At 54.0% G+C, this 26,560-nt stretch overlaps 1 protein-coding gene across 5 annotated transcripts in view; it reads left to right on the top strand.

Annotated features, from left to right (window-relative positions):
* The first annotated feature begins 1,804 nt into the window (after positions 1-1,804).
* Positions 1,805-26,560, top strand: part of JAK3 (Janus kinase 3) — a 34,967-nt gene continuing 10,211 nt past the window's right edge. The window contains exons 1-15 of one of the 5 annotated variants that reach the window (XM_088147345.1): positions 1,805-2,183; positions 12,626-12,839; positions 14,374-14,497; positions 15,516-15,627; positions 16,056-16,201; positions 16,664-16,952; positions 17,429-17,554; positions 18,141-18,298; positions 18,612-18,723; positions 19,125-19,311; positions 19,745-19,869; positions 23,356-23,508; positions 24,433-24,517; positions 24,644-24,777; positions 25,563-25,701. In XM_088147345.1, coding sequence (XP_088003471.1) covers positions 12,635-12,839; positions 14,374-14,497; positions 15,516-15,627; positions 16,056-16,201; positions 16,664-16,952; positions 17,429-17,554; positions 18,141-18,298; positions 18,612-18,723; positions 19,125-19,311; positions 19,745-19,869; positions 23,356-23,508; positions 24,433-24,517; positions 24,644-24,777; positions 25,563-25,701 — 2,095 coding nt within the window. In that variant the 5' untranslated portion in view covers positions 1,805-2,183; positions 12,626-12,634. Of the gene's footprint in view, positions 2,184-7,850; positions 8,137-12,625; positions 12,840-14,373; positions 14,498-15,515; positions 15,628-16,055; positions 16,202-16,663; positions 16,953-17,428; positions 17,555-18,140; positions 18,299-18,611; positions 18,724-19,124; positions 19,312-19,744; positions 19,870-23,355; positions 23,509-24,432; positions 24,518-24,643; positions 24,778-25,562; positions 25,702-26,560 lie in introns of those variants that run through there. The other 4 variants (XM_088147344.1, XM_088147343.1, XM_088147341.1 and 1 more) reach the window with 4 other exon arrangements.

The raw sequence follows: 26,560 nt of genomic DNA, 5'->3' as shown, positions 1-26,560 counted from the left end.
ATTTCAAAGTATTCAAGTATGAAATGATGTTCGGGCTCCCATATTTGGGAAGAACACCGGGGTTCCTTTCAATTGAAACAAAAGATGTGATGCTGAGGAACTGGGGCTGCCATCTTCTTTGTCTCACCTCAGGTCGAAAGGACTATTGGCTCAGATGCCTCCACTCGATTTTGCAGTCCACTGATACAAACCTGGTGACTGGGTGCTGATCAAAGGTTGCCAAGACGAAAAGCTAAGCCCTACTTGGGAGGGGCCCTTCCAGGCCTTACTAACCACTGAAACCGCTGTTTGCACCCAAGAGAAAGGTTGGACCCATCACACAAGAATCAAGGGACCGGTGGACGAACCAAGGGAGTGGAGAGTGCAGAGCAATAAAGATCCTTTAAAGTTGGTTCTTCGAAAAGAACCTAGAGATTAAATGTGTTGGTTCTGTGATTGTGAATGCTGTGAAGACGATTGCTGCTGCTATCATTGCCCAGATTACTCTCCCATTTGCTTGTGCCCAGAGTGTGATATATATATTTGATTCCAGAAAATGAGGATTCTACCTATAATGCTGATCATTCTGCTGTGCTTCCCTCTTAAACAATGTGCACGACAGCCAAAATGTACAAAGTGTCACCAGAGGGTTCGAGTGGGGGGAAGAGTGTACTTATCCTTCCGATCTCACCCACGTGTTAATTCAGCCTGCTACAGGCGGGTGACAGAATGTTATGAGAATGGAAAGAAATACGGTCTGGCACAGAATTTAGGAAAGAACGGTGCTTCACTGGGTGTAACCTGCCCTAAGAAGCAGGAGTGGTTGTGTTTTAACTGGGCTGGTCAGTGGGGGATGGGGGAAGACACCTTGGCACGCCTGGCACAGTTGAAACGAGGAGGAGAGACAGAGACGAGGGAGGCTTTTGTCCCTAAATCAACAGCAAGGAGTCCAGAAAATAATGATATTAAGAAAAGGAAAACCAAAGCAAAAAGATAAAACGAATTAACTTAATGATTAAATCTCTAGAAGAAAAGGAAAAAGGGAAGAATTGATGTTACAGCGATTCCAGGAAACCTCCAGAGTGTTAAAAGGTAAAAATGTATAAAATTTTAGAGGGGGGATTGTAAGGAACAGAAATTACCTTTTAACAGAACTCCCTGGTAACAAGGCTTTCTGATACTTAAGGGTTAAAGTGATCAGGCTTGGAATTTGAATGTGTTTACAAAAAGGAAGGGGTCACACACACCAAGGCCAGACATGGGGATGAAAGCTAATGAAACAAGTGTGGCCTTTTATTGGTAAGAATGTGCGAATCAGGAGAGGAAGAAAAGATAACGACACAAAGGGCGGTTATTTAGTGAAGACAGGTGGTCCTGGGCCTTGACACTCATCTCAAGAAAATTATGAACTGTGAACGAGAAGAAAGGGGTTTGGGAATCATTGTATAATGTATTTGTTTTAGGCGTCTCGGATAGGTTGTGAACTCGGATTTGCCCCCCCAGGGCAAAAACGAGGCAGGACCAACGCGACGTGCGAAGGGATGCATAAAAACCTTGCTGAAGTCTCTCATGGCGCGCTTCTTGCAGCCTGCGAGCTGAGAAGCGTCAGCCTTTGCAAACGCTTGGAAATAAACTTTGCCTTTTCAAACCCAAGAAGGATTATTTGTGCAGCTTTGTTTCTCACACCCATCCCCAGGAGCCCTTGCTTAACAGCGGCTCTTCCTCTGCCCGCCTGAAGCAGATGCAGCCCCACAGCATCTGGCCCAGTGCCTCCCCTCCTGCAGAACTCGACAGAGATGCCGGGCATAGTGCCCGCTTGCTTTGGCATCAAAGGGGCAAAAGGCAGCCAGCTGGAAAGCCGCTGCCCGATCCCCCTCCTGCCCCAGAGATTTCCTTTTGCCCGTGCCGAGCCCCTTCTCCCCGTCTTTCTGCTGTCCCTGCAGCCTCAGTGGGCGCCCCAGCCCCACTGTTTTGGCAAGCAACAGGAAGCGGCTGAGAACGGTCTGAAGTTCTCAGAAAACAGGAAACGAAGACGCGCGCTTAGAAAAGAAAGCCCCTTTTTGGGTTAGCGCCGAGCACGGCCTCCGTTTGCAGCTGGACCATCCCCGAGGCTGCTGGTCCCCGCAGCCTGGCCTTGCTGGGCCCTGCCCTTGCAACACTCTGCGCCTTCTCCAAGGAGGACCGCCGGGGCCCTCCGAGGCCAGGTAAGGCGGTGGGGGATCCTGCTCCGCAAGAGGAAGAGGGAGGCTGGAGACCCACAGGGTGGCGCACCTCCCATCCCGGAGCCTGCCGGGATAGAAACAGAGGGAACAGTGAACGGGGGTGGGGGGCAGCGAGGCCTCTGCGCACTGCACTGGCAGCAAGTGGGAAAAACGAGGAGAAAAGTTGCTGTCCTGCTGAGGATCCTTCAAGGAAAGGCGGCTTGATTTGGCCTGGAGGGCCTACATGGGCACGGGGGGAGTTAAATTTCCCAGGGATGGGTCCTTCTGCAGACAGAGGCAGGACCCCAGATTTCCCTCCCAGGCACGGAGGTGATGGGGCATTGCTGGAATTTGCCCTTCTCCTGCATTGCAGGAAGCCCCCCCCCGCTCTCTCCCTCCTGTTCTTTCTGTGCTCTGAAAGGGTTTTCTCTTCCTCCCTGAAACCAGAAAGCCATCCTTGATTTTACAGTGGAGAGACCCCAGCCCAGCCCCATTCCCCATGGAAATGGCGACTTCTGGACCAGGAGGATCGTCCCTCCGGTAGCCATTCACAGGGTAACCCAGACCCCGACCGCCCAGGGGGAGAATCAGGCGGCCCGGGGCCAGAGAGCCGGGCTCCGTGACGCAGGGTGTCCCAGGGGGCTTGGGATGTCAGGCCCTGCGTGAAAGCCCCCTCGGATACTCTCTGCCTGAGACCATCCCCAGGGGCGCTTCTGCCCGGATCCAGCCCAGATGCCAAGCGGTGACCCAGAGCTTTCACTCTGCAACCCGGGCCCTTGGCGAGTTCACTCAGCAGCCAGGCCGTTTCCTTCCCCCCTCCCCGTTTCTATTTCTGTGCCATGTCCCTGTGGCAGCGCCCGCCCCCTGGTCCTCCATGCCCCCTCAAGATGAGATTGGCAAAGCGCCAAAGACCTGGGTGGGCTCCAGGGCAGGGGCTGGAGAGGTCCGATGGCCTGTGAGATATTAGGGTTGCTCCGAGGGTTCATTGGGTTTGTTCTCGGTGATTGTTACAGGTTTTTATACTTTTGCTCTTATTGTGTGCTGGGGGGGTTGTATTGTTTTTAATGTGTCATCAGCCTCCCAGAGTGGCCTTGGGAGATAGGCAGCCCTATAAGTCAAATACAGAAATAAATAATAAAATATTCTTATAGTAAAAGATGTCAGAGCAGCGCACAGAATTAAAATAGGAAAGAGGAAAACATTAACACAAAGGAAAGAACATTACGTTAAACAATCAGCATAAAAGGTATATATCAAGAGGTGAGGGAGAGAAAGAGATCGGCGGCGGGATCCACCACCGGAGATGGGTGTCAGAGTCTGCACACTCAATCCCAAAGTTCAGTAAATCCTCTGGAGACCAAAAGTTCCATCAGAGATTTCTTTATTCAGGAGAAGCGTACAGCACCATAGTTTGTTGAGTCTAATTCTACAAAGCAAAGCCTTGTCCTTTTAAGCCCAAATTCCCCCCCTTCCAGGTTTCCTTTACCGCTTGCAACTCTTTGCGCCTTGCCCCGGTTCTCACACCTCCTGGCCTTGGATGTCTGTTTCAGGATAGAGATAACAGCACCTGGCCTCCTCTCCCCCTTTTTTATGGCAGGTCAAGCAAATGGTTTAAAATAACATTCCCACTATTCTACTATTGATCTATGCTTAGCAATAAAAGTAAAAGCAATAAAAAACAATTGAAGGTTCTGGCTTGCGTAGATCCTGACGTGCCGCCCTCCAACAGAACGAATGTGTCTACATTCGAAAGAAAATCTGGAAAAGAAAAATACAGACATTATAATAATCAGTAATTTGGTTATTTAGGTTTGTCAGGGTATTTTGAGTGAAAGCGGGCAATTAGTTTAGGGGCTTTGACATTAATACTGTCCACCCATTCGTGGTGAGTTTTGGGAAAATGTTTCCATTGAATTAAGTATTGGAGTTTGCCTTTATATTTTCTAGAGTCCAGAATGTCTTTCACTTCGAAATGGCTTTGTCCTTCAATCATGATGGGTGTTGGTGGTGTTGTTTCTGGATGCCAAGTATCAGATTGCTTGAATGGTTTTAATAAATTTGCGTGGAAAACAGGATGAATGTTTCTATAATGTTTTGGCAACGACAATTTAAATGCCACAGGATTTATAACCTTCTCAATTGGAAAAGGCCCCACATATTTTGGGGCGAGTTTTTTAGATGGTTGGGAAGATTTTAAATTTTTGGTAGAAAGCCAGACTAGGTCGCCTACCTTCCAAGGAGGGTTTGCAGTGCGTTTTCTATCGGCAATTTTTTATGTTGGCTTTTTGCTTTTTCTAAAGATTTTACAATTAGTGGCCATAGACTTGTAATGTTATTTATCCACTGGTCCGCTGAAAGTTCAGGAAGGTTTTTAAGTGGTAACTCTGGAAAAGGCAGGAAGTCTTGACCAGAAGCTATTTTATACGGTGTGAATCCAGTGCTCTGATGCACTGTGTTGTTATAAGCCACCTCAGCAAAAGGGAGAAGTTCAGACCAATCATCTCATTGATGATTAGTGAAGCATCTTAAATATTGTTCCAACAAGGAGTTAATTTTCTCCGTAGATCCATCCGTTTCCGGATGAAAACTGGAACTCAAAGCCTGAGTAGATCCAATTAATGTAAGAAATTCCCTCCAAAATTTGGAGGTGAACTGTGGGCCACGATCTGAAATCACCTTCTTGGGGGCGCCATGGAGGCGGTAGACATGTGTTATGAACAATTTAGCTAATTTTTTAGCATTTGGAATTGATGTGCATGGAATAAAATGCGCTTGTTTAGAAAACAGATCAATTACAACCCAAATTGCTGTGTTGTGATTGCTGACAGGTAAATCCGCAATAAAGTCCATAGAAACTTCTTCCCAAGGTTTTTTTGGAGATGCTACAGATTGAAGAAGGCCCAAAGGTTTCCCCCCTCTTTTCTCTGACATTGCACATACAGGACATGTAGAAACATATTCAGAAATGTCTTTTCTCATGGTTGGCCACCAAAATTGTCTACGTAATAAATGTAAGGTTTTTATAAATCCAAAATGCCCGAGGTTTTATCATCATGTCCCTTTTCTAGGATTTGTTTACGAAGTGAGAGTGGAACATACAGTTTGTCTGCCATCCACCAAGCTTGGTGTTCATGGGTTAGGGTATTTTTATTATTCTGGAACCATTCATCAGAATCTAAGGCAGCGTTTATTTTTTGGAGTAGTTTATTGGTAGGTTTCTGTCTTTGTAGTTTTGCTTGGGTTCTGGTCAGGGCTACCGAGCCAGGTTCTGCTTGAGGTGGTGCTTTAGGGATTACCGGAGCCACTACCTGTTCTCTTTGGCTGTTATGCTGAGGTAGCCTTGATAATGCATCGGCTAAAAAGTTTTTCCCTCCAGGGATGAATTTTAAAGTGAACTTGAACCGGCTGAAAAATTGGGCCCAGCGTACTTGTTTCGGAGATAACATTCTCGGAGTTGTAAGGGACTCTAAATTCTTGTGGTCCATCCACACCTCAAAAGGATGTGATCCCCCTTCAAGGAGGTGCGTCCATGTCATAAGGGCCCAACGTACTGCAAAAGCCTCCTTTTCCCAAATGAGCCACCTTCTTTCTGTTTCAGTAAATTTGCGGGAAATATAAGCACAGGGTTTGAGTGTCTTTTTGTAGCAAGACAGCTCCAATTGCTACGTCAGAGGCATCGGCTTGAATTACAAAAGGTTTGTCCGGGTCTGGGTGTTTTAAAATAGGTTCTGCCGTAAACAAGGTTTTTAAAGCCTCAAAGGCCTTTTGGCACTCCTCTGTCCATATTAATGGGGCCCCCGGCTTTTGAGCTTTCACTGTCCCTTTGCTTTTTGTTTTTAGTAAATCTGTTAATGGCAAAGCAACTTGTGCAAAGTTTGGAATGAACTGGCGATAGAAATTAGCAAAGCCCAAAAAACTTTGTAATCGCCTCCAGGTTTTGGGTGGTTCCCAACCCAAAACATCTTTCACTTTTGCAGGATCCATTTCAATCCCTGAATTAGAAATACGATACCCCAAGTAGTCTACTTGTTCCTTATGAAATTCGCATTTTGACAGCTTGGCATATAACTGAGCCTCCAGTAATTTTTTTAAAACAGCTCGCACCAATTTTACATGGTCTTTTAAGTTGTCTGAGTAAATAAGGATGTCATCTAAATAAACCAGCACTCCTCGATACAAATGTTCATGTAGCACTTCATTAATTAGTTGCATAAATACCCCGGGGGCCCCCGAAAGTCCGAATGGGAGGACCTTGTACTCATAGCAGCCAAAAGGGGACGAAAATGCTGTCAAATGCTCGTCTCCTTCGCGAATCCTTACCCAGAAATATGCGTCCCTTAAGTCCAATTTAGTAAATATTTTCCCCTTTGATAATTGAGCTAGCAGGTCCTTCATTAAGGGGAGGGGGTACTTATTTTCTTTGCAGATGGCATTGAGACCCCTATAGTCCGTACAGAGTCTCAAACTTCCATCTTTCTTTTCCCAAAATAAAACGGGTGCCGCCATGTGTGATTTACCCAGCTGTATAAAACCCCTCACCAGATTGGTGTCTATGAATTCCCTTAGAGCGGCAAGCTCTTTCTGGGTCATAGAGTAAGTTTTCTTCTTTGGGAATTTAGCTCCTGGCTGAATTTCAATAGCACAGTCGGTGTCTCTGTGGGGAGGCAGTGTATCTGCTTCCTTCTTGCTGAACACAGCCTGTAAATCCCTGTAGGGCTTAGGAATGCTCTTAAGGGACTCTGGGTCCAAATCTAAAGATTGACTTATGCTGCTAGCGGTTGCAGCGGTTGCAGTTTTTATTTTTTCTGCCTCCTCAGGCCCCAAATAAATTCCATCTGCGAATTGGATTTGTCCCGTCTTCCAAAAAACTCAGGGATCCCACCTTTTCACCCAGTTTGCTCCAAGGATTAGGGCGTAATTTCCCAAAGGAGCTACTAAACATTTAAGAGTCTCTCGGTGGGTCCCTACTTGTAGCTCAAAGGGCTCCATGCGATACAGCACAGCCCCGCCCCCTGCTTTTGACCCATCCAGCTGGGTGAACACTATGGGAGTCTTTATTTTCTTCACCCTTAACTCCAGTGCGTTAACCAGTATGGGACTGATCAAACAGCGCAAGCAGCCGGTATCCATTAGCGGAGTTAGCGTGGCTTTATATTCTGTTCTGAGTGCTGAAATAGTCACTTTAAGGGTGGTAACACTCACCGCCTCATCCTCATCGGAGTTGTCCTCCTCCTCCTCCGGGTCAGCCTTGCTTTGGTGAGTGGTCTTGTCGGAATTCCCGCCTGCCTCTTGCTCCTTTCCGACTGATCCGTCTTTATAAATGATGAGGTCTGGGAACAGCGATTCCGTTCCTGCCGCCGCCGTTCCCCTCTTGCCTTTGGCACCGCCAGGTTTCTGAGCAGGGCCCGAGGGTTTCCTCGGTTCCGCCGCTCGCACAATCGGCGGTTTGGGACAAGCAGGCGCGAAATGCCCCGGTTCCCCGCAGCAGAAACAGGCTCATGGTTTTGCCGCTCTAGGATATTTCTCATCTCCTCCTCTCGCTGGCAGTTTCCGGGGCGCCTGCGCAATACCGCCGGTTTTCTGCTTGAATTCCGGATCTACCGATTTCCACTCAGCTTCTACTTCTGCAGCGTGCTCAATCCATCCGTCTAGGGTGTTTGGGCTTCCTCGGGCGAAGGCTAATTTCCACAAGTCGCGGTGCATGCCTTGCTGGAAGCAGGTGATCTTAAACTGCTCCGGCCAATCCGGCAGTTTCCCCGCAATGTTGCAAAATTCCAGGCCGTACTCGCCGACACTGCGATTCCCCTGCCGCACTTTGTTCAGCGCTGAGCGGGCCTTGGCGACTGTTCCGGGATCTTCAAATCTCCGACGCAGAGCGGTTAGGAATCGGCCAAGATGGCGCAGTTCAGGTGCTTGTGCTGCACGAAGTTGAATCAACCACTCTCCCGCTTTCCCGGTGAGCACTCTGCAAATGTAGATCACGCGCTCTCGGTTGGAGGCGAATAGATGGCCCGTTTGCTCCATGCACATGGTGACCTGGGCCATAAAGCTTGGCACTTCATTCGGTTCACCGCTAAACTTCTCGGTTAGCCCCCACTGTTTTAGGAGGACGTCTGGGTTGGCCTGGGCTGGGAAGACTCGCTGTTGGACCCCGGGGGGGGCTGCGGGCGCCACACCTGGGGCAGCCAGGAGTCCCTACACCGCCGGAGCCACTGGGGCTGCCGTCGCGGGGGTGGTAGGGGGAGCCAGTAGTGATTCTTCCACCCCTTCTTCTCCGCATCCCCCCTCCCTTTCGGGAACCCTGAACAAACCTGAGCGCCGGATTAGGTCACTCATCCCCATCAATTCTCTCCTCAACATGCTGTTCTCGGATTGTAGTATCTGCACACACTCCTCCAGGGCTCCCACGCGGGTGGATTCGATTCTCCCCATAGTCAGTGCCCAGCGTTGTTCACGGGCCATGTCCAGGAACGACATTCCCCCAGCCAACTCCTCCATGCTCCATAACTTGGTCACACGCCGTTCAGGTTTTTGTGGTGGTGGAAACTGCGCGTAGGTGGTGGTTGGGGTTCCTTCTTCCATCTCCGCAGCCGCGGGAGGTTTTCCGAGAGGGTTTTCCACGGTGGATAATTCCCCGGGTAAATCCCCCGTAGAATAGGGGTGAGACTCAACAAAATGTCAGAGTCTGCACACTCAATCCCAAAGTTCAGTAAATCCTCTGGAGACCAAAAGTTCCATCAGAGATTTCTTTATTCAGGAGAAGCATACAGGATCATAGTTTGTTGAGTCTAATTCTACAAAGCAAAGCCTTGTCCTTTTAAGCCCAAATTCCCCCCCTTCTAGGTTTCCTTTCCCACTTGCAACTCTTCGCGCCTTGCCCCGGTTCTCACACCTCCTGGCCTTGGATGTCTGTTTCAGGATAGAGATAACAGCACCTGGCCTCCTCTCCCCCTTTTTTATGGCAGGTCAAGCAAACAGTTTAAAATAACATTCTCACTATTCTACTATTGATCTATGCTTAGCAATAAAAGTAAAAGCAATAAAAAAACAATTGAAGGTTCTGGCTTGCGTAGATCCTGACAATGGGTCTCAATGGGCGGGGGCTAAATGCCACCGAGCAGGGGAGGGGGCCGCGGAGGCTGCCTTCTCTGGCGGGCGCTGAGGCGGCTTTCTGGCGTGGATGGCCTGCGGCAGAGCCCGCAGAGCCCCAGTTCCCACAGGCGGCTTTTAAAAGCCATCGGGAAACATCTGGGCCTGCCGGGGGGGGCAGAGCTGGCTGTCCTCCGGGGCGGGAGGAGCGGATCCTGCGGGATCGCCCTCCGCAGTCCTCTGCCGTGAGCGTCCCCAAGGCGGGGGGGCAGGGGGCTCGCCTGGCAGCGCTTCCCGGGGCGCGCAAGCAGGCCGCCTGCAGAGCCACGGCGGGTGAAGGAGCAGCCGGTGCCCGGGCAGCTCTCCTGGCGGCCTCGCCTGAAAGGGGGGCCAGGAAGGCAGAGCCCAGGTGCCCGCCCTTCTGCCAGGCTCCGAGGTTTGCGGAGCACCAAGAGTTTCCTGGGGGGGGGATTATGAGCCCAGAGCCGTGAAAGAAGCAAGCAGGCCCCACCTGATGAACGCCTCGAGACCGAGGGATGCCCGATCCCCGGGTTTCTGCAGAGCCCTCAGAAATACGGGACTGATGAGCGCGCAGGCCGAGAGCAGTTCCTGCGCAAAGCGGTTGCCTGCGTCTCAGCGGAGCCGGTTTGGGGCAGCCAGCGGCAAAGGCCCCGGGCTGCAAACCGGGAGGCTCTGAGTTCTAGTTCTGCCTTGGGCATGGAAGCCTGCTGGGGGACTCTGGGCCAGGCACTCTCCCTCAGCCCCACCACCTCGCAGGGTTGTTGTTGCGGGGAAAACAGGAGGAGGAAAGAGGATTAGGTATGTTCGCTGCCTTGAGTTATTTACAAAAAATAATAAACGCGGGATATAAAACAAATCTAAATCTAAGGTGACCTGAAACCCCGAGCCAAGTCCTCTGCTTCTCGTCCCTTCGCTCCCCTGCTGGTGGGCTGGGGGCAATTCCAGCTGGTCATCAGAGCTGTGGGGAGCCGGTGCCCCCCAAGCTCGGCCAGGGCACCTTCCGTCTCCATCTCCGTTTCCCCCGAGTTCTGCCTCCAGTCGGAAAGGATGAAGCTTTTCCATCTGGGAGGCCTGCCCTTGCTTTAGGTGGGCCTCTCTGCTGGAGAGAAAGGAAGGGGTGCGATCCCCAGTCTGCGTTCCCAGAGCACAGCCAGAGTCAGATTCTGGTAGCCCTGATGGAGATTAAGTTGTCGCCACAAGGACAGAGCAATTAGCCTACCTTCCCCAGCTCTGGGCCTGGGGCTTCTACCCCTGCGCTCTGAAGCTTCACCCCAGCGCAGCCGGGCCTGATCAGAGCTGGCTGCAAAATCAAGACAGTTCAGAAGGAATGGTCTCCTGCTAAGTGAACCACCACGCCACGGCGCTCTCCCAAGCACCTGGAGGCTCCTCCGTCCCCCGCCCCTCGGCCAAAGCCCAGGATCCGCAGGGCCAAGAGAGTGGGTTCTGCCGCGATTCCCGAGCTCTGCCCCGGCTTTCTTTTGCTCTTCTTAAAGGAATTATCAAGCATTTTTGAGAAAGTGAAATAGGAAGGGGGGAAAGGAAAAGAAGAAAAAGCAGAAAAAAGGACACAAGGAAGTAAAACTAAAGCACAAAGTAGATAAACATTAAACTGCCAGGCATTGTAGAGTTAGGTTAAAGTTTTCAGCATTTCATTCATTAGTCTAAGTAACGACGAAGTGTACCATATCATTTTTAAAACTACCAATCATTGTCAAATAATACATGAACATCAACAGCAATAGTCAACACAGTATAAACTGTAAAATGAAATTAAGGATTACAGTAATTTCTGTCCAAGCTCTAGAGATTCGATATTAAGAGAAACCTAAATGTTGGATGTGGTACAAGCTCCTATATAAAGTCATTTTTATAGTAATTTTATTAAAGATTACAATTTACAACAATAAAAATTAATACAAACTAAAAAAAATAAAAGAATAAAAAGAAAAACTAGAAGGTGCAGGAAAGAAAAAAATAAATAGAAAGAAAAATAGAAAAGAAAGAAAAGTAAGAATATAGTGAAGAAAAAGAAAAGAAATATACAAAGAAATGACTCCCAACCTTCATCACAAGTATAAACAATTTTAGTGACTTATCACTTCTTAAGATACAACAAATGACCTCTTCTTCCCAAATCCTTAAAGCCTCGTCATTTCAGTCCTGATGTCAGCAAAAGTCCATTAAGGGTTACCAGAGATAGTAACGTACCTATTTTAACCTTGATCAAATAAACCTACTTTATATTCCTTCCTTTTACTTTTAACAATAAAAGTAATAATGTCCTTCAAATAATGCCCTGGAACTTGATTTCTTTCCATTTTTTTCTTTGTCCCTTCTCACAAAATTTAACAAGATTCTTTTGTAAATCCAATATCGGAAAATTATCCAGGTCACTCTCTTGGTCTGTTATTTGTGTATCCCTTTTAATTATTAAGACATCAGCTGGTTACTTTTGTATGTCCAGTGTAACATCTTTTCCATGTCATTCTTGTAGCCTGTCATTTTGAAACCCACTTTCGGATCAAGTATAAAGTCATAACCCAACAGTGCATCATTGGAATTGAGTCTGCCCTTCCCATCATCTTGAATTTTGTAGTCTTTTTATGGATAGAGTCTTTTTATATAGTATGATTTTTTTTAGCTAATTTAATGTGGATATTTATATTTTTTACTGTTCTTGATGTTTGATTTTAATTGTGAGCCGCCCAGAGTCACCCTCTGGGGGAGATGGGTGACATGCAAATGAAATAAATAAATAAATAAATAAATAAATGCTTTCCAACTTGAGTAAAATTCTCTGTCAGATTTACTTTTGAAATATGAAGTTATTTTAGACATCTGGGCATACTCCCAGAGCTAAATTAGCAGAAGAAATTGAGTGTACTCAGAGTGCAGAAGTTCCATATACAGAGCTGATTCAGTATACTTTGTGGGAATATGAGGCTTAATAAAGTTAGATAGAGAAATAGCAGGGTGGCTAGGAAATTCAATGCGTAAATGTGTTTCATTTTAATATAAATAATTTCCCAAAATTTTTGAGCTTTACAACATGGTCACCAAATACGGCTGAAGTCCACCCATCTTAAAGTCGATGAGGTTGAGCAACACCGTCTGGGTGTTTCCCAGCCCTGCCCCAGCTTGTTCAGATCCCACCATAACCGTGTTTGTCGTGGCAGCCATTTTGTGGGTGCAAACTGCACCGTGTGAGCCATATGTGTGAATGCACATTGCCTGCTCTAAACTTTCCAAACGCTTGGACCAGCATGGGGATTCCCCCTTGTCTCTCTGCAATCACCAAGAACGAATCTCGGTTCAAATCTTCTGCTCTCCCACAGGTCTGAGCAATGCTTCCCACCAGTGGAGAAACCCCCTTGGCTGGGAACGTCTCCCACAGCAGCCTTTCCCCCAGCCTGTCAGGGGTCCTCCAGGTTTACCTTTACCACCTTCCAAACTCTCCCCGGATGGCCCCAGACACTGCCGGCGTCTTAAACTTCACCCGTGGGGAATACACTGCCGAAGAACTCTGTGTGGCAGCTGCCAGAGCGTGTGGTAAGCTGAACATCTCTTCCTCTCTCTCTCTCTCTCTCTCATGCGCCCACACACACCTTCTGCTGAGTTGGAAGATCGATGTTTTAGCCCTGATCAGTATCTTGTTCAAAAACGCAGAAAGCCTTCCGGCTCTCGAGAGCAACTTTTAAGCTGCCCCTGATGAGAATAAAATGCCACCCGCCACAGCTGCCCGCCACTGCTTATGGCTTAGCCCCTCTTCCTTGGCCTCCAAGTCCTGCCCGGATGGGTGGGCAGAGGGCACCTCAGCACCAGTGCCCAGAACCACCCCTTCCGTGGGTCCACGAGAGCAAAGGATCCTGCTCCTGAAAGGTTTTCCACTGTTCCTCATTGCCACTCTTCCAGTGGAGGCGGCACGGTCGCAACAAAGGCCAGGCCCAACACATTCTGAAAAGAAAAGACATAAATACGAATTCAGAGGCGGTGTTGACACATAAGAGAGGGGTTGTATTAAAAAAAGAAAGTTACACAAAGGCACGATTTAAGGTCGCGGTGCATCCTAAGGGACGCTAACTACACTGGTGGCCCCAGACAGGCTGCCCAACCATCCTTCGGGATAGGACTGCCATACAACTCGCCCAGGAGTCTTAGATACTTGGGGGGAATTAATAAATTACAAGTTAGGAGCTGTTTTCTCAGGAAGATGGTTCAGAATGAAACCCACTTAGCCGGAAAGATAAATCCGAGGAGACCAGAAGACCCCCTTTCTGGGGCTGCATCCGAGGGTCACAAGGGGGTTGCCTCCTGCAGACAGTCTCAGCTGACCACCTTTGGGGCTTAGCATCTCTCATCTCCTCTGCCCCTTTCACATCTGGACGGGCCACCGTGCGCGGGGCTCACACACTAACAGCTCTTCTTTCCAATGGCTAAGAGTTTGAAATTGTCAGACTTTCTCATGGAGACCAGCTAGTCTTCCTCTATATGTTGCATTCTGATGTTATCTTTTAGTGTTCCACAGCAGAAATCTAAAACAGGGTTTCTCAACCTCGGCAACTTGAAGATGGGTGGACTTCAGCTTCAGCCATGCTGGCTGGGGAATTCTGGGAGTTGAAGTCCACCCATCTTCAAGTTGCCGAGGTTGAGAAACACTCATCTAAACGATTGCTGTTCTCTTCAGTATCAAACCAGAAGGATACCCTACCCAAAAAACAGGACCGTGTTCCCTTTCTTAAGTGTGTTCATCAGCCTCAAACCGTTCATGAATGGTTTGTGGCTGATTAAAGGGTTTTTTAAATACTGGTCCGTGCCGTGGTCCGTGCAGTGTTAACCTCTGGATCTGGAAAGGGGAGGAGGAGGAGACGGCTCCTGAGCCTCCCTGCGGGCGTGGAGAGCAACTTTCTCAGCTCTCCTGACGCGCAAAGCAGCTCCACCGCCCGGCCGCTGAACGAATCGTTGGGAGGGGTTCAAGGCATGTGTTTTCTGTCCCCCGTTGAGAACGCCCCCAAAGCCCCTTGTGAGGGAGCAGGACGTTGGAGCCAACTAGCAGCGACTGAAAGGTCCTTCTGGTTTCTGGCAGGGATCCTTCCGGTCTGCCACTCCCTCTTCGCCCTGGCTGCAGAGGACCTCTCCCGCTGGTTCGCCCCCAGCCACGTCTTCCTGGTGGACAAGGGGTTCAGCCAAGTGGTGCTCTATAGGATCAGGTACCAGGAAGGGGCACAAGCAGTGTTTCTGGCCCCAAGGCGGGCAGCAGGGAAGGACTGGGCTGGCACTGCTGGGAGACAGGTTCAGGGCCCCCCTCGGCCTTGGAAACACACTTTGGGGTGACTTTGGGCCTGACACTCTTTCTCAGCCAGCCTACCTCGCAGGGTGGTGGTTGTGAGATAACAGTTGACCCTTTGCAGGCCTTGAGGAAAAGCAGGAGAAGGGAAGGAGAGGGAGGGAGGAAGGAGAGGGAGGGAGGGAGGGAGGGAGGGAGGGAAGCATCTGTTCCTTGCTGAATTTCCTTGCAGGATCCGTGGTTAATACTTGAGGGATAGATCACCAGGAGATTAGCTGGAAGCCACTTCCATGCTATTACGCCAAAGAGAAAAGGGAGGTGGCCCCTGCCGATCTCCTCCGCTGACCCCAGGTGGTCAGTCCTGTGAGGGCTTGGAAAGGAGACCACAAGCAAGTCCTGGATGGAGGACTTGGAATGCCTCCAGGAAAGAGACCGTGCCAAGAAAACTATGTCAGAAGTGAAGCTGGTGAAGCAGAGATCGGGGTCCCCGGACAAGCGGGCACCGCCAGAGCACCAAGTCTCAAATGCCCTAACTGTACCCCAAAAGCTCGGGAAAAGCTGTGGATTTAGATCCCAGGGCAGAGACGGGCACGGAGGCTTCGGCCGTGGCGCTGCCCGGGCAGGCCCGCTGCCTGCTGGCAAGAGGGGAGCTGTGCTGACCCACCCGCGCGGCCAGTCCTGGCGAAGGGCGGAAAGTTCAGGCAGCTGAGATTGGGGATCGGTCATGCTGTGGGGAGGCCCCTCGCTTCAGTCGAGGGGGGCTGAATTGGGGCCCATCAGGCAGGAGAGCAAACCCACAGCTCAGGAGCCGTGGCCGCATGAGCGTCCCCCCCGCTCTTTGCACTGGGCGGGGGGTTGCCTCTTCCTTTCTCCCTCCCACCGTCCCTCTTTGCCTCCCCTTGGCAGGTCGGCTGGTTTGCTCATTTCTTTATTCGACTCAGGTTCTTCTTCCCGGACTGGTTCGGGCCCCGGAAGTCCCACCGCCTCGGGCTGACGGACGAGCAGGCCAGCCCCGTCCTCGACTGCTCCACCATGGATTACCTCTTTGCCCAAGTGAGTGGGGCCTTTCTTGCAGCTGCGGCTCCAGGCTGGCGTGCCCCCCAAGGGTGGCCTGAGCAGTGCCCTGTGCGAAGGGCCCTGCGGGGCCGGGGACCCTCCCGCTTCTCCGGGTCAAACGTGCTCCGAGGAACTGAGGCGAGGGGCAGAGGAGGGTCTGCCCCCCGGGGCGAAGCTTTGCGGCTGCCTTTCCTGGACCTGAGCAAAGGGCCTCCGAGGCAGATGGGCCCACGCGAGGGGGGCAGCCCTCCCTCCCCAGCCACTGCTCCAAGCCGCCCTGCTGGTCGGGATCCGCGGGAGTCGCAGGGGGGAAAGGCGCTGGGGGTGAGGCAGCCGGGGGATCCCCGAAGGAAAAGGAAATGGGGTGGGGGACAGAGGAGGTCGCGGCTAGGCCAGAGCCCACCCTCCCTGGCCCGTTCCTCCAGTCCCGCAGCGATTTCATCGGGCGACAGATGGCAGGGCCCCTGACGCTGGAGACCCAGGAGGCCTGCCTGGGCCTGGCTGTGCTGGACCTGCTTTGGATCTCCCGGGAGAGGAAGCAGACGCCAGCGGAGGTGACCCAAACCATCAGGTGAGGGGGAGGCCCTGGAGGAGCGGGGCCCAGAAGGGCGCCCGCAGCTACACCGACCTCAAGGGGGGCAGCTCTATCGCTCCGCCCAAGTCAAGCCCCAGGCCCACCTGCCCTCCTCACCAGCCCCATCCCTCGTGGAGGGTGCCGGGGGCGAGTCTGGGGCGTCCTGCCTGCCGCTGTGTCCAGCGCCTGGCACACCCCTGTCGATCTCCCTGGGGAGCGTGCAGGGCCGCCTCACTGCCAGTCAAGGCACCGGACCTTCTGGCTGGCAGCAGCCGTGTTTCATGCCAGGAAGGAAGCTGGGCTGAGCCCGCCAAGTGTGAGTTCCGCTCCATGAGCGCACAAGATGCCCATTGTGGGGCCACGCGGGAGGCAGCCCCTTCTCCTCGGGGGCGAGCTCGGCTGTAGGGGGAGCCGAGGAGCACCTTGCTCGGATCCAGGTGAGCCGCTCCTCCTCCACAGCTACAAGTCGTGCCTGCCAGAGAAGCTGCGGTGCCAACTTCAGGCACAAAACTTCGTCACCCGGAAGCGAATCCGGCGCCAGTTTGCCCGCTCCCTGCGGCAGGTCAGCCGCCTCCCGGCCGAAGTGAGCTTCCTCAAGCTGAAGTACCTCATTGAGCTGGAGGGCCTGGGGGGCGGCCCGGCAGAGGAGGCGTTCTCGGCCCGGCTCCCTGGCCAGACGGCCGAGGGCGAGCGGTGGCTCTGGGTCTCGGCTGAGAAGGGGATCCTGTGGAGCTCCAGCAGGGCCGAGGTGAGCGGGCGCACGCGGAGCCCTCCCGTTGAGGGAGGCAGAGCCCAACATGGCAGCATGGCCATCCTGCCTCGCACGGGCCTGGAGCCCCAGTGCCCAGCTGGGGGCCGTGTCGCTGCAGGCTCCCAGGGCCCTCTTTCACCCCAGCAAGCCTCCTCGGGCATTGACTTGGTGCTCGCCCGAGGGCGAGGAAGAAGGCCGGACTACTTGGACCCGCAGCCTGAGCATCTGGGGGATGGGGAGGGGGCACGTCTGGGAGCTCTTGAGGCAGGGAGTGCCCTGGTCCCCCCGGGGCAACATTTCCCCACGGGAGCACCTTCCTCCCTGCAGCCTGGGAAGGCCAGGGAGGCCGCTGGGAAGAGGCCCGGCCCCCGTCCTGTGTCTAGGGCAGAGGGGCGGCAGGTGGGGCAGCGATCGGTCTGGTCGGAAGCGGGCTTTGGCCCTCTCCCCCCAAAGTCTGCCTCCTTCCCAACCAGCAGGACCCCCACCCTTTCTGTGACTTCTGCGAGGTGGCCGACGTCACCATCAAGCAGGCCATCCATAACGGGCTGCCGGTGGAGAACCGCATCGTCACCATCACCAAGACTGACTGCCGGGCCCTGGTAAGTCCAGCGGCACTGGATCCCCCCTCCCCCCCGTGGCTCCGGGGCTTGCTTGCACCCGGGTATCGTCCAGCAAAGCAATGCTAGGCCACCCCAGAGGGTGGGCGCAGATCTGCGTGCGTGCTGGGGAAAGAGATTCCCTGCACACTCAGCATTGCAGGGTCCCTGCAGCTGAGATAGCCCTGCTGTGCTCACCCAGTGCCCCTCCCTTAAAAGCAGTGCGGAAGAGCTGCTGGGCCTCCAGGTGCCGGGGGGGGCGGGGCCGTGTCTGAGCGGCATGTCCTGGGAAGCTCTCAGGACCAGCTCAAGGGCCCCACTAGTGCAGGACAGTGCTGGAAGGTGCGGATGAAGGATGGGGAAATGCAGGCTTAACCCCCCCATCTTGGCTGGGGGCTTTGGGCCAGGCATTCTCTCTCAGCCCAGCCTACCTCACAGGGTTGCTGTGGGAAGAAATAGGCTGTGTCCTTCGATGCCAAGGAACATCCGAGGAGGCCTCACAGGGTAGGGCTGACGGAGGGCGCTGAGCACCCCGGGAAGGGCAGCTTCTCGCCCATCTCTCTTCTGAACCTGACTGAACCCCACGCAGGAGGTGGAGTTCCCCCACCTGAAGGAGGCCCTGTCTTTTGTCTCCCTGCTGGACGGCTATTACCGGCTGTTGGTCGACTCCCAGCACTATTTCTGCAAGGAGGTGGCTCCCCCAAGACTGCTGGAAGACCAGGCAGCCCAGTGCCACGGCCCCGTCACGTAAGCAGACCCCCCTCACAAAAGGCTCCCCCAGTGAGGGCAGCCCTTAGCCCCCGTCCAGGGTCGCAGCGGCCGGCTTGGCTGGGCAGGAGGCTGGGCCTCCGAGTGGAGAAGCAGGGACCTCCTGGAAGGGCCGCGGGCACAGTGGCTGCTGGTGCTTCTCTGTGGGCAGTGCGGTTCGTGGCGCCTCCTACGAGGCTGCCCCCTGCCCACCTCCTAATGCGCCAGGGCTTTTCTTCTCCCGTGGGCCAGTTGCTCCTAGCCTGAGTGGCACCAGAGGGCAAATGCCCTCAAGGCTGCCCTCTGCTTCCAGGTCTGAATTTGCAGCAAACAAGCTGAAAATGCTCGGCTCTGGGGGAGGAGCCTACCTCCTTCGACGCAGCCTGGTAGACTTTGACAGCTACCTGCTCACCATCTGCGTAGAGGTGAGACCCCTTTCTCGCTGTGCTCAGCCTGCATCCCTCGAGGGGGCGTGGAGGAGGGACTTCAACAGCAGGCATCCAGCTGCTTGGTGGAAGACGCCAAGAGCAATGGCTGGACGGATGCAAATGTCAGGAGCTTCTGCTCCAGCTCACGGGGAATTCTGGAAAGGAGTCCGGGCGTGCAAAGCACGTAAATGTGCGGTGTGCTCGTCCTCCACCAGCAGCTTTGCGTGGGAGAAAGACTGGCAGGATAGTTATTTCAGGGGCTCTGCGCCTGAGCATCTGGTCCCCGGAGAGCCAGCTGGTCTGGAACAAGGGCAATCAGGCCGTCAGTGACTGAAATCCTTTGAAAGAGGGCAGGAATAACCTTCTCTATCTCCCACCCACCCCCACCCCACCTTTAGGCGCAAACGAGAAAGGAGTTCAAAAGCCTGCTGATCCAGAGGAACAGCGATGGGACCTTCTCCCCCGCCGGCATCGCCAAGAAATTCCACAGCCTCCAGGAAGTGCTGGGGCTCTATCGGCGCTGCAGCCTCCAGGTTGAAGGGGTGACCATCCAACTGGGCACCCACTGCCCGCCGCAGCCTAAAGGTATGTTGGGGACCAGAGCAGGGAGCTGAAAACCACCCATCCTGGAGAAGTAGCTGGTCAGATGGCTGGAAAAGGAGAGAGCAGCACAGCGGCCCAGAAACACCAGAACCTGGTGCTTTGTTTCTGCTGCCTCCCCAGGATTCGACTCCCCAGTCCAAGGAAAGGTGGGAAGGGCAGAGACTGGTGAGGAAGAGGCAAGTCCTTGTCCTCATCCAGACAGAAGCTCTGACAGGGAAGTAGAGCCCCCAGTTTCTAAGGCACTCTATCTTTGAGTGCCAGTTCCTTGGCGGAGGGAAAGAATCGGACGTGATGGGTGCATCTGTGCCAGCCAGCAAGCCCTCCGGACCTTTGAAGGATCCAATGACAGATGTGGATCCAGGGGTGCCATGGGGGGTCCTTCCCTTTTCCCCCTCTTCCCTCCTTCCTTCCCTAGAGAAATCCAACCTGCTGATTGTGCGAGGGGGCAGCTGTCACCAGCTCCCCACATCTCCCTCCGTCCTGCGCCGTGCCAACAACCAGATGATGTTCCACAAAATCCAGGCTGAGGACCTCGTGCAGGTAAAGGCGAGAGAAGCAGGGCTGGGGACACCCGTGCTCCATTTTTGGCTGCCGCTGACAAAAAGTGCCATCCAAGGGCCTTCTCCCTGCCAGGCTCACGGGCTCCTTGGCACCCCAATCGTCCTTATCCTCTTTCTGTGGCCCCCAAATCCATTGGCCCATCATTTGGCATCCACCAGTGGCCAGTAAGCGAGGCGCAGACAAGCAGTGGGTGACTCAACAGCTCTCCCCACTTCCCAGCTTATATTCAAGGTAGGCTGCTCTAAATATGGAGGTTCTGGGTGTTACAGCCAGTGAAGCTCTCTAGCTGCCTCTTCGTAAGACACGTCTGCCACAATATCTGGTCTCCAGCTGTGGTCAGCCGGTTGCTTCAGCCTTAGAGTCCTACAAGGAAGGTCGGAGAGGACCTGGGAGACCACCTAGTCCAACCCCCTTCCTAGCCGGAAGCTGCCGTACTACAGCGAACCGGACTGACAGCCTCCATTTAAACACCTCAGCCAGCAAAGGGCAGTCCAACTTCTCTAAAGCAGCCTGTCCCATTGTTGAACTGCTCTTACCATTAGAAAGAGAATTCCTGATTTTGAACTAAAATCTACTTCCTTGTAATTTCAACCCTGTTCCTGATTCTGTCTTCTGGGACAGTTCTGAAGAAGGTTGCCCCATCTTCCACATGAGAGCCCTTCAGAAGATGAAGACGCCATCAGTCTCCACACTGTGCCTCTCTTGATGCAGCCTAGAATCACAATTGCTTTTTTTGCAGCTGCACCACACTCTTGGCTCTGTTCAGTGGTGACACCCAGACAGTTACTACATCTACTGCTGCCTGGTCTGGGTCCCTGCCATCCTAAACTCATCACGTTGACTTTTTCCCTACCTAAATGGAGGATTTTGCATTTGTCCCTGCTCAAGTTCATCTTGCTTGTTTCTGCCTGTTGTCCAGCATGTCAAGGGCCTCCTGGATCTGGGTACTGTCCTCAAAGGTGTTTCTATTCCTTCTCTCTGTGTTACCCCAAACGTGATAACCCTGCACCCTCCTGCAGGTCCTGCACAAGTGTCGGGGGCTAGAGGGCCACCAGCACCTCCTTCCAGCTCGACACAGAGCCGCTGAGGCCCACTCTTGGAGCACCACTCTTCCACCCGCTCCACATCCACCTAAGGGTGGCAAAGCCCACCCACGCATGTCCACCTTCTCTGCCAAGATCTCAGGGGAGAGCTCTGTCCATCGCTTTGCTTTGCGTGATTTCTACTGCATTCCCCCGGTGTTTCGCTTCCCTCGCAAGCCTCGGTGCCTTTTGCAGCTCAGCCTTTCTCCAGATATTAGCTACTTGCTGAGAGACCTCCCTGGTGCCTCCACCCGCCTTCCATTTCCTGCACGGCCCCTTTGAGTTCTTGGGGCAATTTGGCACGGCCACGTTCCCGCCAGTCTGGGATGTGTCTCAAAAGGACGCCCACCCATTTCACGGCTGAGCCATTTCCTGCCAGTGGCAGGGGCTGTCCTTGCCCAGTTCATGCAGGGTGGGTTACTCACCGGACAACCCCCATGGCATCACCTGGCAGTGGGGAGAACAGCCACCAGTCTCCCTCCTTAAAGCAAGAGGCAGGTCTCAACAGATGGTTAAACCTAGGGGTGCAGCCCTGTCTGAGTGCTGATTCACACAGGGTGGGGAGGGGGAGGGGGGTTCCTCTGCTTCATTTGTCAGCGCCCCCCCCCCCCATGTGGTAGGTGAACTCCTATTTTACCAGGAATAGAATAGAACAGAACAGAACAGAACAGTTTTATTGGCCAAGTATGTAAACATACAAGGAATTTGACTTCGGTGCAAAGAGCTCTCAGTGTGTTTGCACAGCATCAGAATAAGAAGAATACTAAAAGAATAATAAAACTAATAATAAAATAATAACATTATGCTAAAAAACTATGCAGTCAGAAGAGGAAGGTTAGAGGAAAGATAGTACTGCGGCTATTAACTAATATATATATATATATATATATATATATATATATATATATATATATTACCAGGAACTACCTACTTTCCTTGTGGATCAGCCCAAAGAGCAAAGATCAGCAGAAGAGCCCAAGATCCATATTTAAAAACAGGCCTCCTGCTCTCCTCATGCATCCCCCTTTGTGCATCGGACCAGTTTCTTAAGCTCCCCCCACACCCCTTTCTTTTCCTCCTTGCAAGGTTGTGCAATTGGTCTTGCAGTTTCTTACTCTTCAAAAAGTTCCCCCCCTTGGGGCTGCCTTTGCCTCGAAGAGTCTCTCCATGGAGCCCCCACCTAGAACTTCTGTTATCCTGTTCAAATTCACTTTCCCGAAATCTGTTTCATTTTCATTTCCCCTTTCTGCAGTATCTTGAGCCCCAAGATGATGTGGTCACTTTCTCCCAAGGGTTCCTCAGCAAAATAATTTTAACCCTTAAAACTCTAAACTCTCTGGCTTAAGTCTCCCCCCAGGAGGGCCACTCCCGGCTCTCTTCTTCAGCCTCCCGCGATTCTCTCTTAAGTGCGGCACCCTGAGAAAAACAGCCCTTTGGGGTGAAAGTGGCACTTTTGGGCTAAAAGCCTCCTGGTAGCTCTTTCCTTCTCCACAAACTTTTCGCCTGTTGTGCATAAACCCCTTCAGGTTTTGCAGCAGAAGCACCCAAGCTGTGATCTGTCAGTCCAAGGCTGTGTCCACACAGGCCAGGTGAGATCCAGCAGCCGCATTCACACGACTGGCTGCTCTTCCTGGTGCTATGGAAGTTGATTCCTTGTAGTTTAGGATGTTCTGCAACCCCAGCCTTGTCTGGCCAGTTTAGAGGTCTCGATATTGTGGAAACCCAGAAAACAGGAGAATTCCACAGGGTTGGAAGGCATCTTGGAGACCACCTAACCCACCCGCCCCTCAGCATCCATCCTGCCAACGGCCTCCCTCGGCCCCGGCCCCGGCCTTTCAAACGAAGGTGACCTCGGCTTCCCTGGCCTCTCTGGATCACTTCTCTGGGCCTCCCCATCTCTGGAGCAGCTGCTCTGTCCCTCTTGGCCCCACCGGGTCGACCAAACCAGGAAGTCTGCCCCACAGAAGAGGAGAACTACATGCATTGAGACTGGCTTCAATGGCAGAATCTTGCAGGTCTGATTGTGCTGGACCTCCTCCTCCTCCTCCTCCTCCTCCTCCTCCTCCTCCTCCTCCTCCTCCTCCTCCTCCAGGGAATTAGTGGGGTCTCTGTCGGAGCCGCTTCTTAACATTACTGGGCATTCTGGACTTAAAAAATGTCCAGCCCCCTTTGCCTAGTAACAGTTCCCGCGCATCACTGCGAGGGCTGCCTTCCCGGCTCCTCGAACTCCCTTGAACTGGGCCCGGAACAGCATCTGAGGAGGGCAGTTTTTAAAAACGAAGGTGGCAGCCGCGGTGGGTGGGGCAAGGCTGGGGGCCCCTCGCTGGCGGCTTCCCGAGAGCCTGGCCAAGCATTCCTGGGCTTCCTGGCCCTCTCTCCCCAGGGTGAAAACGTGGGCCAGGGGACCTTCACCAGGATCTACCGGGGCTTCAAACAGGAGCCCCAGAAGGAGGCGGGGGACGCCGAGCTTGGGGAAGCTCCAGCCACTGAGGTGATCCTGAAAGTCCTGGACAGCGGCCACTGCCACCTGGCCGAGGTGAGGCACAGCAGGGCAGCCCGCTTGCTTTTAGGTTGTGGGCTACATTGCCCATGGGCCAAAGCTGAGAGTCGGGGTTCACGAAGTTATCAGGGGGCCTGCACGGTGGGCACCAGCATCCAGCTTCATTGCGGCACCCTGGACCCTCCCTCTTCAAAGCCCCGGGCAGGAGATCTGCCAACCCCACCTGGGCAGGGAGTGACAGGCGGCAGGCAAAGGAGGCGCTCTGTCCTAAAGACAAAGCAAGGTCCTGGTCCTCAGGAAGGGTAGCTGGGGCAGTTGCCTGATCCTGGGCTTCCAGCTCAGCTCAGCTCCAGGCTGGCATCATTTTCCCAGCCCCTGCCAGACGCCGGACCTTTGCTCTCCCCACGGGCCGAGCCCCCCTTCCCCCGGCCTCAAAAGGGGCTCCCCAGGAGTTGCTACCAGATATTAATTGGTGTACGACAGAACAAGAAAACGGCCAGCACGCTGGGCATCTTAATCCACTGGTGTTTGTTTCAGCTGTGTGCACCTCTTAATACATCAGAGGGAACCCACCGCGCAGTAGCGCCTGAAACGCGACCTTTGCGTGGCAGTGCTGGATGTGCCCAGCAGGTGGCGCTACTGCTACTGGCAAGGCCCGCGAGGTAGCCCTTTTCAGCCGGAGCGGGTGGGCTGCAGCTCGGCTTTTCAGTGCCTTGTCTCCCCCCCCCCGCAAAGTTGGGTGGGAGGAACAAATATTCCAGTCGATCTGACCGAATTTACTATTTACGTTGGACACATAGTACATTAATTAAACGCAGTTTATACGTTGGCTCCCCATCTAACCCTCACAATTTGAGGGCAACTCGGAAGCCAGCCCTGGGGTCTCTGCACGTGGCTCGGAAGGGGGGGCCGCCCCCAGCCCCCTCACGCCGCCCGCGGCTTCTGGTGTCCCCCGTCCAGGCGTTCCTCGAGGCGGCCAGCCTGATCGGCCAGCTGGCCCATAAGCACCTCGTCCTGCTGCACGGCGTCTGCGTGGGCGCAGAGAGTGAGTCCGCTCGCGCGCCCTGGCTGGGCTGGGCGGGAGGTGGGTGCGTGGGCGCTGGAGTCCCGCGCGGGGCCGGGGCCGGGGCCGGGAGACTCCCGAGCCCACCCCGCCTCCCTCCCCCGGCAGGCGTCATGGTGCAGGAGCGCGTGCGTCTCGGGGCCCTGGACACCTTCCTGCAGCGGAAGCAGCGCTCCGGCCAGCTGTCGCCCCGGTGGAAGCTGCAGGTGGCCAAGCAGGTGGCCTACGCCCTCAACTTCTTGGTAGGTCTGCGGCAGCCGCGGGGGTGCCCGCCCGCGCCGGCCCTGGCACCGCCAGACGCGGGGCTGCTCCGGCCGCCCCGCTCCCTCCCGCCCGCCCCGGGTCTGCTCCGCCAGCGCCCCGCCGCGCCCGGAGCGAGTCGGGGCCGGGGCCGGGGCCGGGGTGCAAAGGCGCACTTCGGCGGCGGCGGCGGCGGCGGCGGCGGCGGCTCTACAAAGGACCCTCCGCCGGGCGGAACCTCATCCCTCATCCCGCCCAGGGCAGGGAGGCTGCCTGCCTGCGGTCGTCTTGTCTAAGCGCTGCTGACAACCGCACGCAAGACCAGGGGCGCTTCCTGCACCTCAACGGGTGCCCCCCTCTACCGCCCCACCACCCGCACTCCAGCTGCCTGCTTCTCTCTGGGTGGCTGAAGCCCCTGCCCTCTGCTGCTCCGATCCCTGTCAAGGGCTGCGTGCCTGGTACACTGCCCCTGGACAGGGAGGCTCCACCGGCCATCCGAAAGGAACAGCCCTCCAGAGCCTGCGCTGCCTCCTCCGCGACTTTGCCCAGGTTATAGCAGAGGGCCGTTGGGGGTCAGGCCCCTCCTGCTAGGTAGCTCTGAGCCCAGAGGAGTAGGGGCTGGGATCCATACCCAGGGGCGTAGCTTGACAATGAGGCCTGGCCCTCCCTTAACCTGACGCTGAAGCCCCGCGGCACCCAGGGGAGGCAGCCTGGGGCCAGGGGGCGGGCAGGCCGGCCTTTGCAGCCGGGGGCCCCTGAGGCCAGTTGCCTTCTTGCCCCCTCACAGGAGGACAGGAAGATCCCTCATGGCAATGTGTCTGCCAGGAAGGTGCTCCTGGCCCGGGAGGGCGACGAGGCTGCTGGACACCCCCCATTTATCAAGCTCAGTGACCCGGGAGTCAGCACCGCTGCCCTTTCGAAAGAGGGTGAGTGGCTCGCAACGATGCTTTCTGAGTAGACGGGGGGGGGGGTGCCATCGCCCTTCCCCAAACGGCTGTGACCAAAATGGCAACGGGTGCCATTTGGAGCAAGGCAGTGGAAGGGAGGAGGAGGCGTCCCTTGAGGCCCATTGGATGGCTTCGCTTCCCCCCCCCCCCGGTCCCCAGCCAAGCTGGCGCTCCAGGCCCCTGGCTTGCCAGTGGCCACCTGGCTGCCCAGCTTTGCAGGGCATCTGGCTTAAGCCTTGACCCCAGGGATGTTTTGCACTGCGCTCTGTGACCCAGCCAGCTCTTGTAAAAAAAACAGTAGGAATTCTTTAAATAATTCTGCAGCTGCGAAGGGAAAAGAAAGGAAACCTTAGCCACGTTCTCTGGGCTTGGCAACCCCTTACTGGAAAGGACCAGGTGCCAGGAAAAGCTTTGGATCATTCAGTCGAGGAGGAACCAATCCGCAGGAACAGCATCTGGATCCCAGAGCTCCTCTACTCCAGCCCCTCGTCCTTTGTCCCCTGCGAGGGGGGAAATCCAGGACACAATTCTGTGACTTGGTCTGCAAAGAGGAAGTGAGGAGACAAAGCCCTGGCTCCGTGGGCAGAAGGGGGAGCCTTCAGGCAGGGTCCCCGGGGCCATGTGCAGAACGGGCCACAATGCAGGAATATCCTCCGGTGCAGGAGAGCTGGTTAGTCTCTGGTGACAAAAAACAGAAGGGCCTGGGAGCGCCTTTTCCAATTCACAGATTTTATTAAAAGGCCTAGAAGCTTTTATTTTACTGAAATCCGAGAGCGAGGAAAGAAAATATTTTTTGCTAAGAGAATATAACAGCCTCATAATATCATCAGAACATCCA

This window comes from Python bivittatus, unplaced genomic scaffold, assembly GCF_059951505.1.
Source record: "Python bivittatus isolate LINGU-HERP-01145 unplaced genomic scaffold, Pbiv_v1 ctg000500_np1212, whole genome shotgun sequence".
NCBI classification, from domain to species: Eukaryota; Metazoa; Chordata; class Lepidosauria; order Squamata; family Pythonidae; genus Python; species Python bivittatus.
The sequence above is the reverse complement of the archived record's forward strand: the minus strand, read 5'-3'. Positions and strand labels throughout refer to the sequence as shown.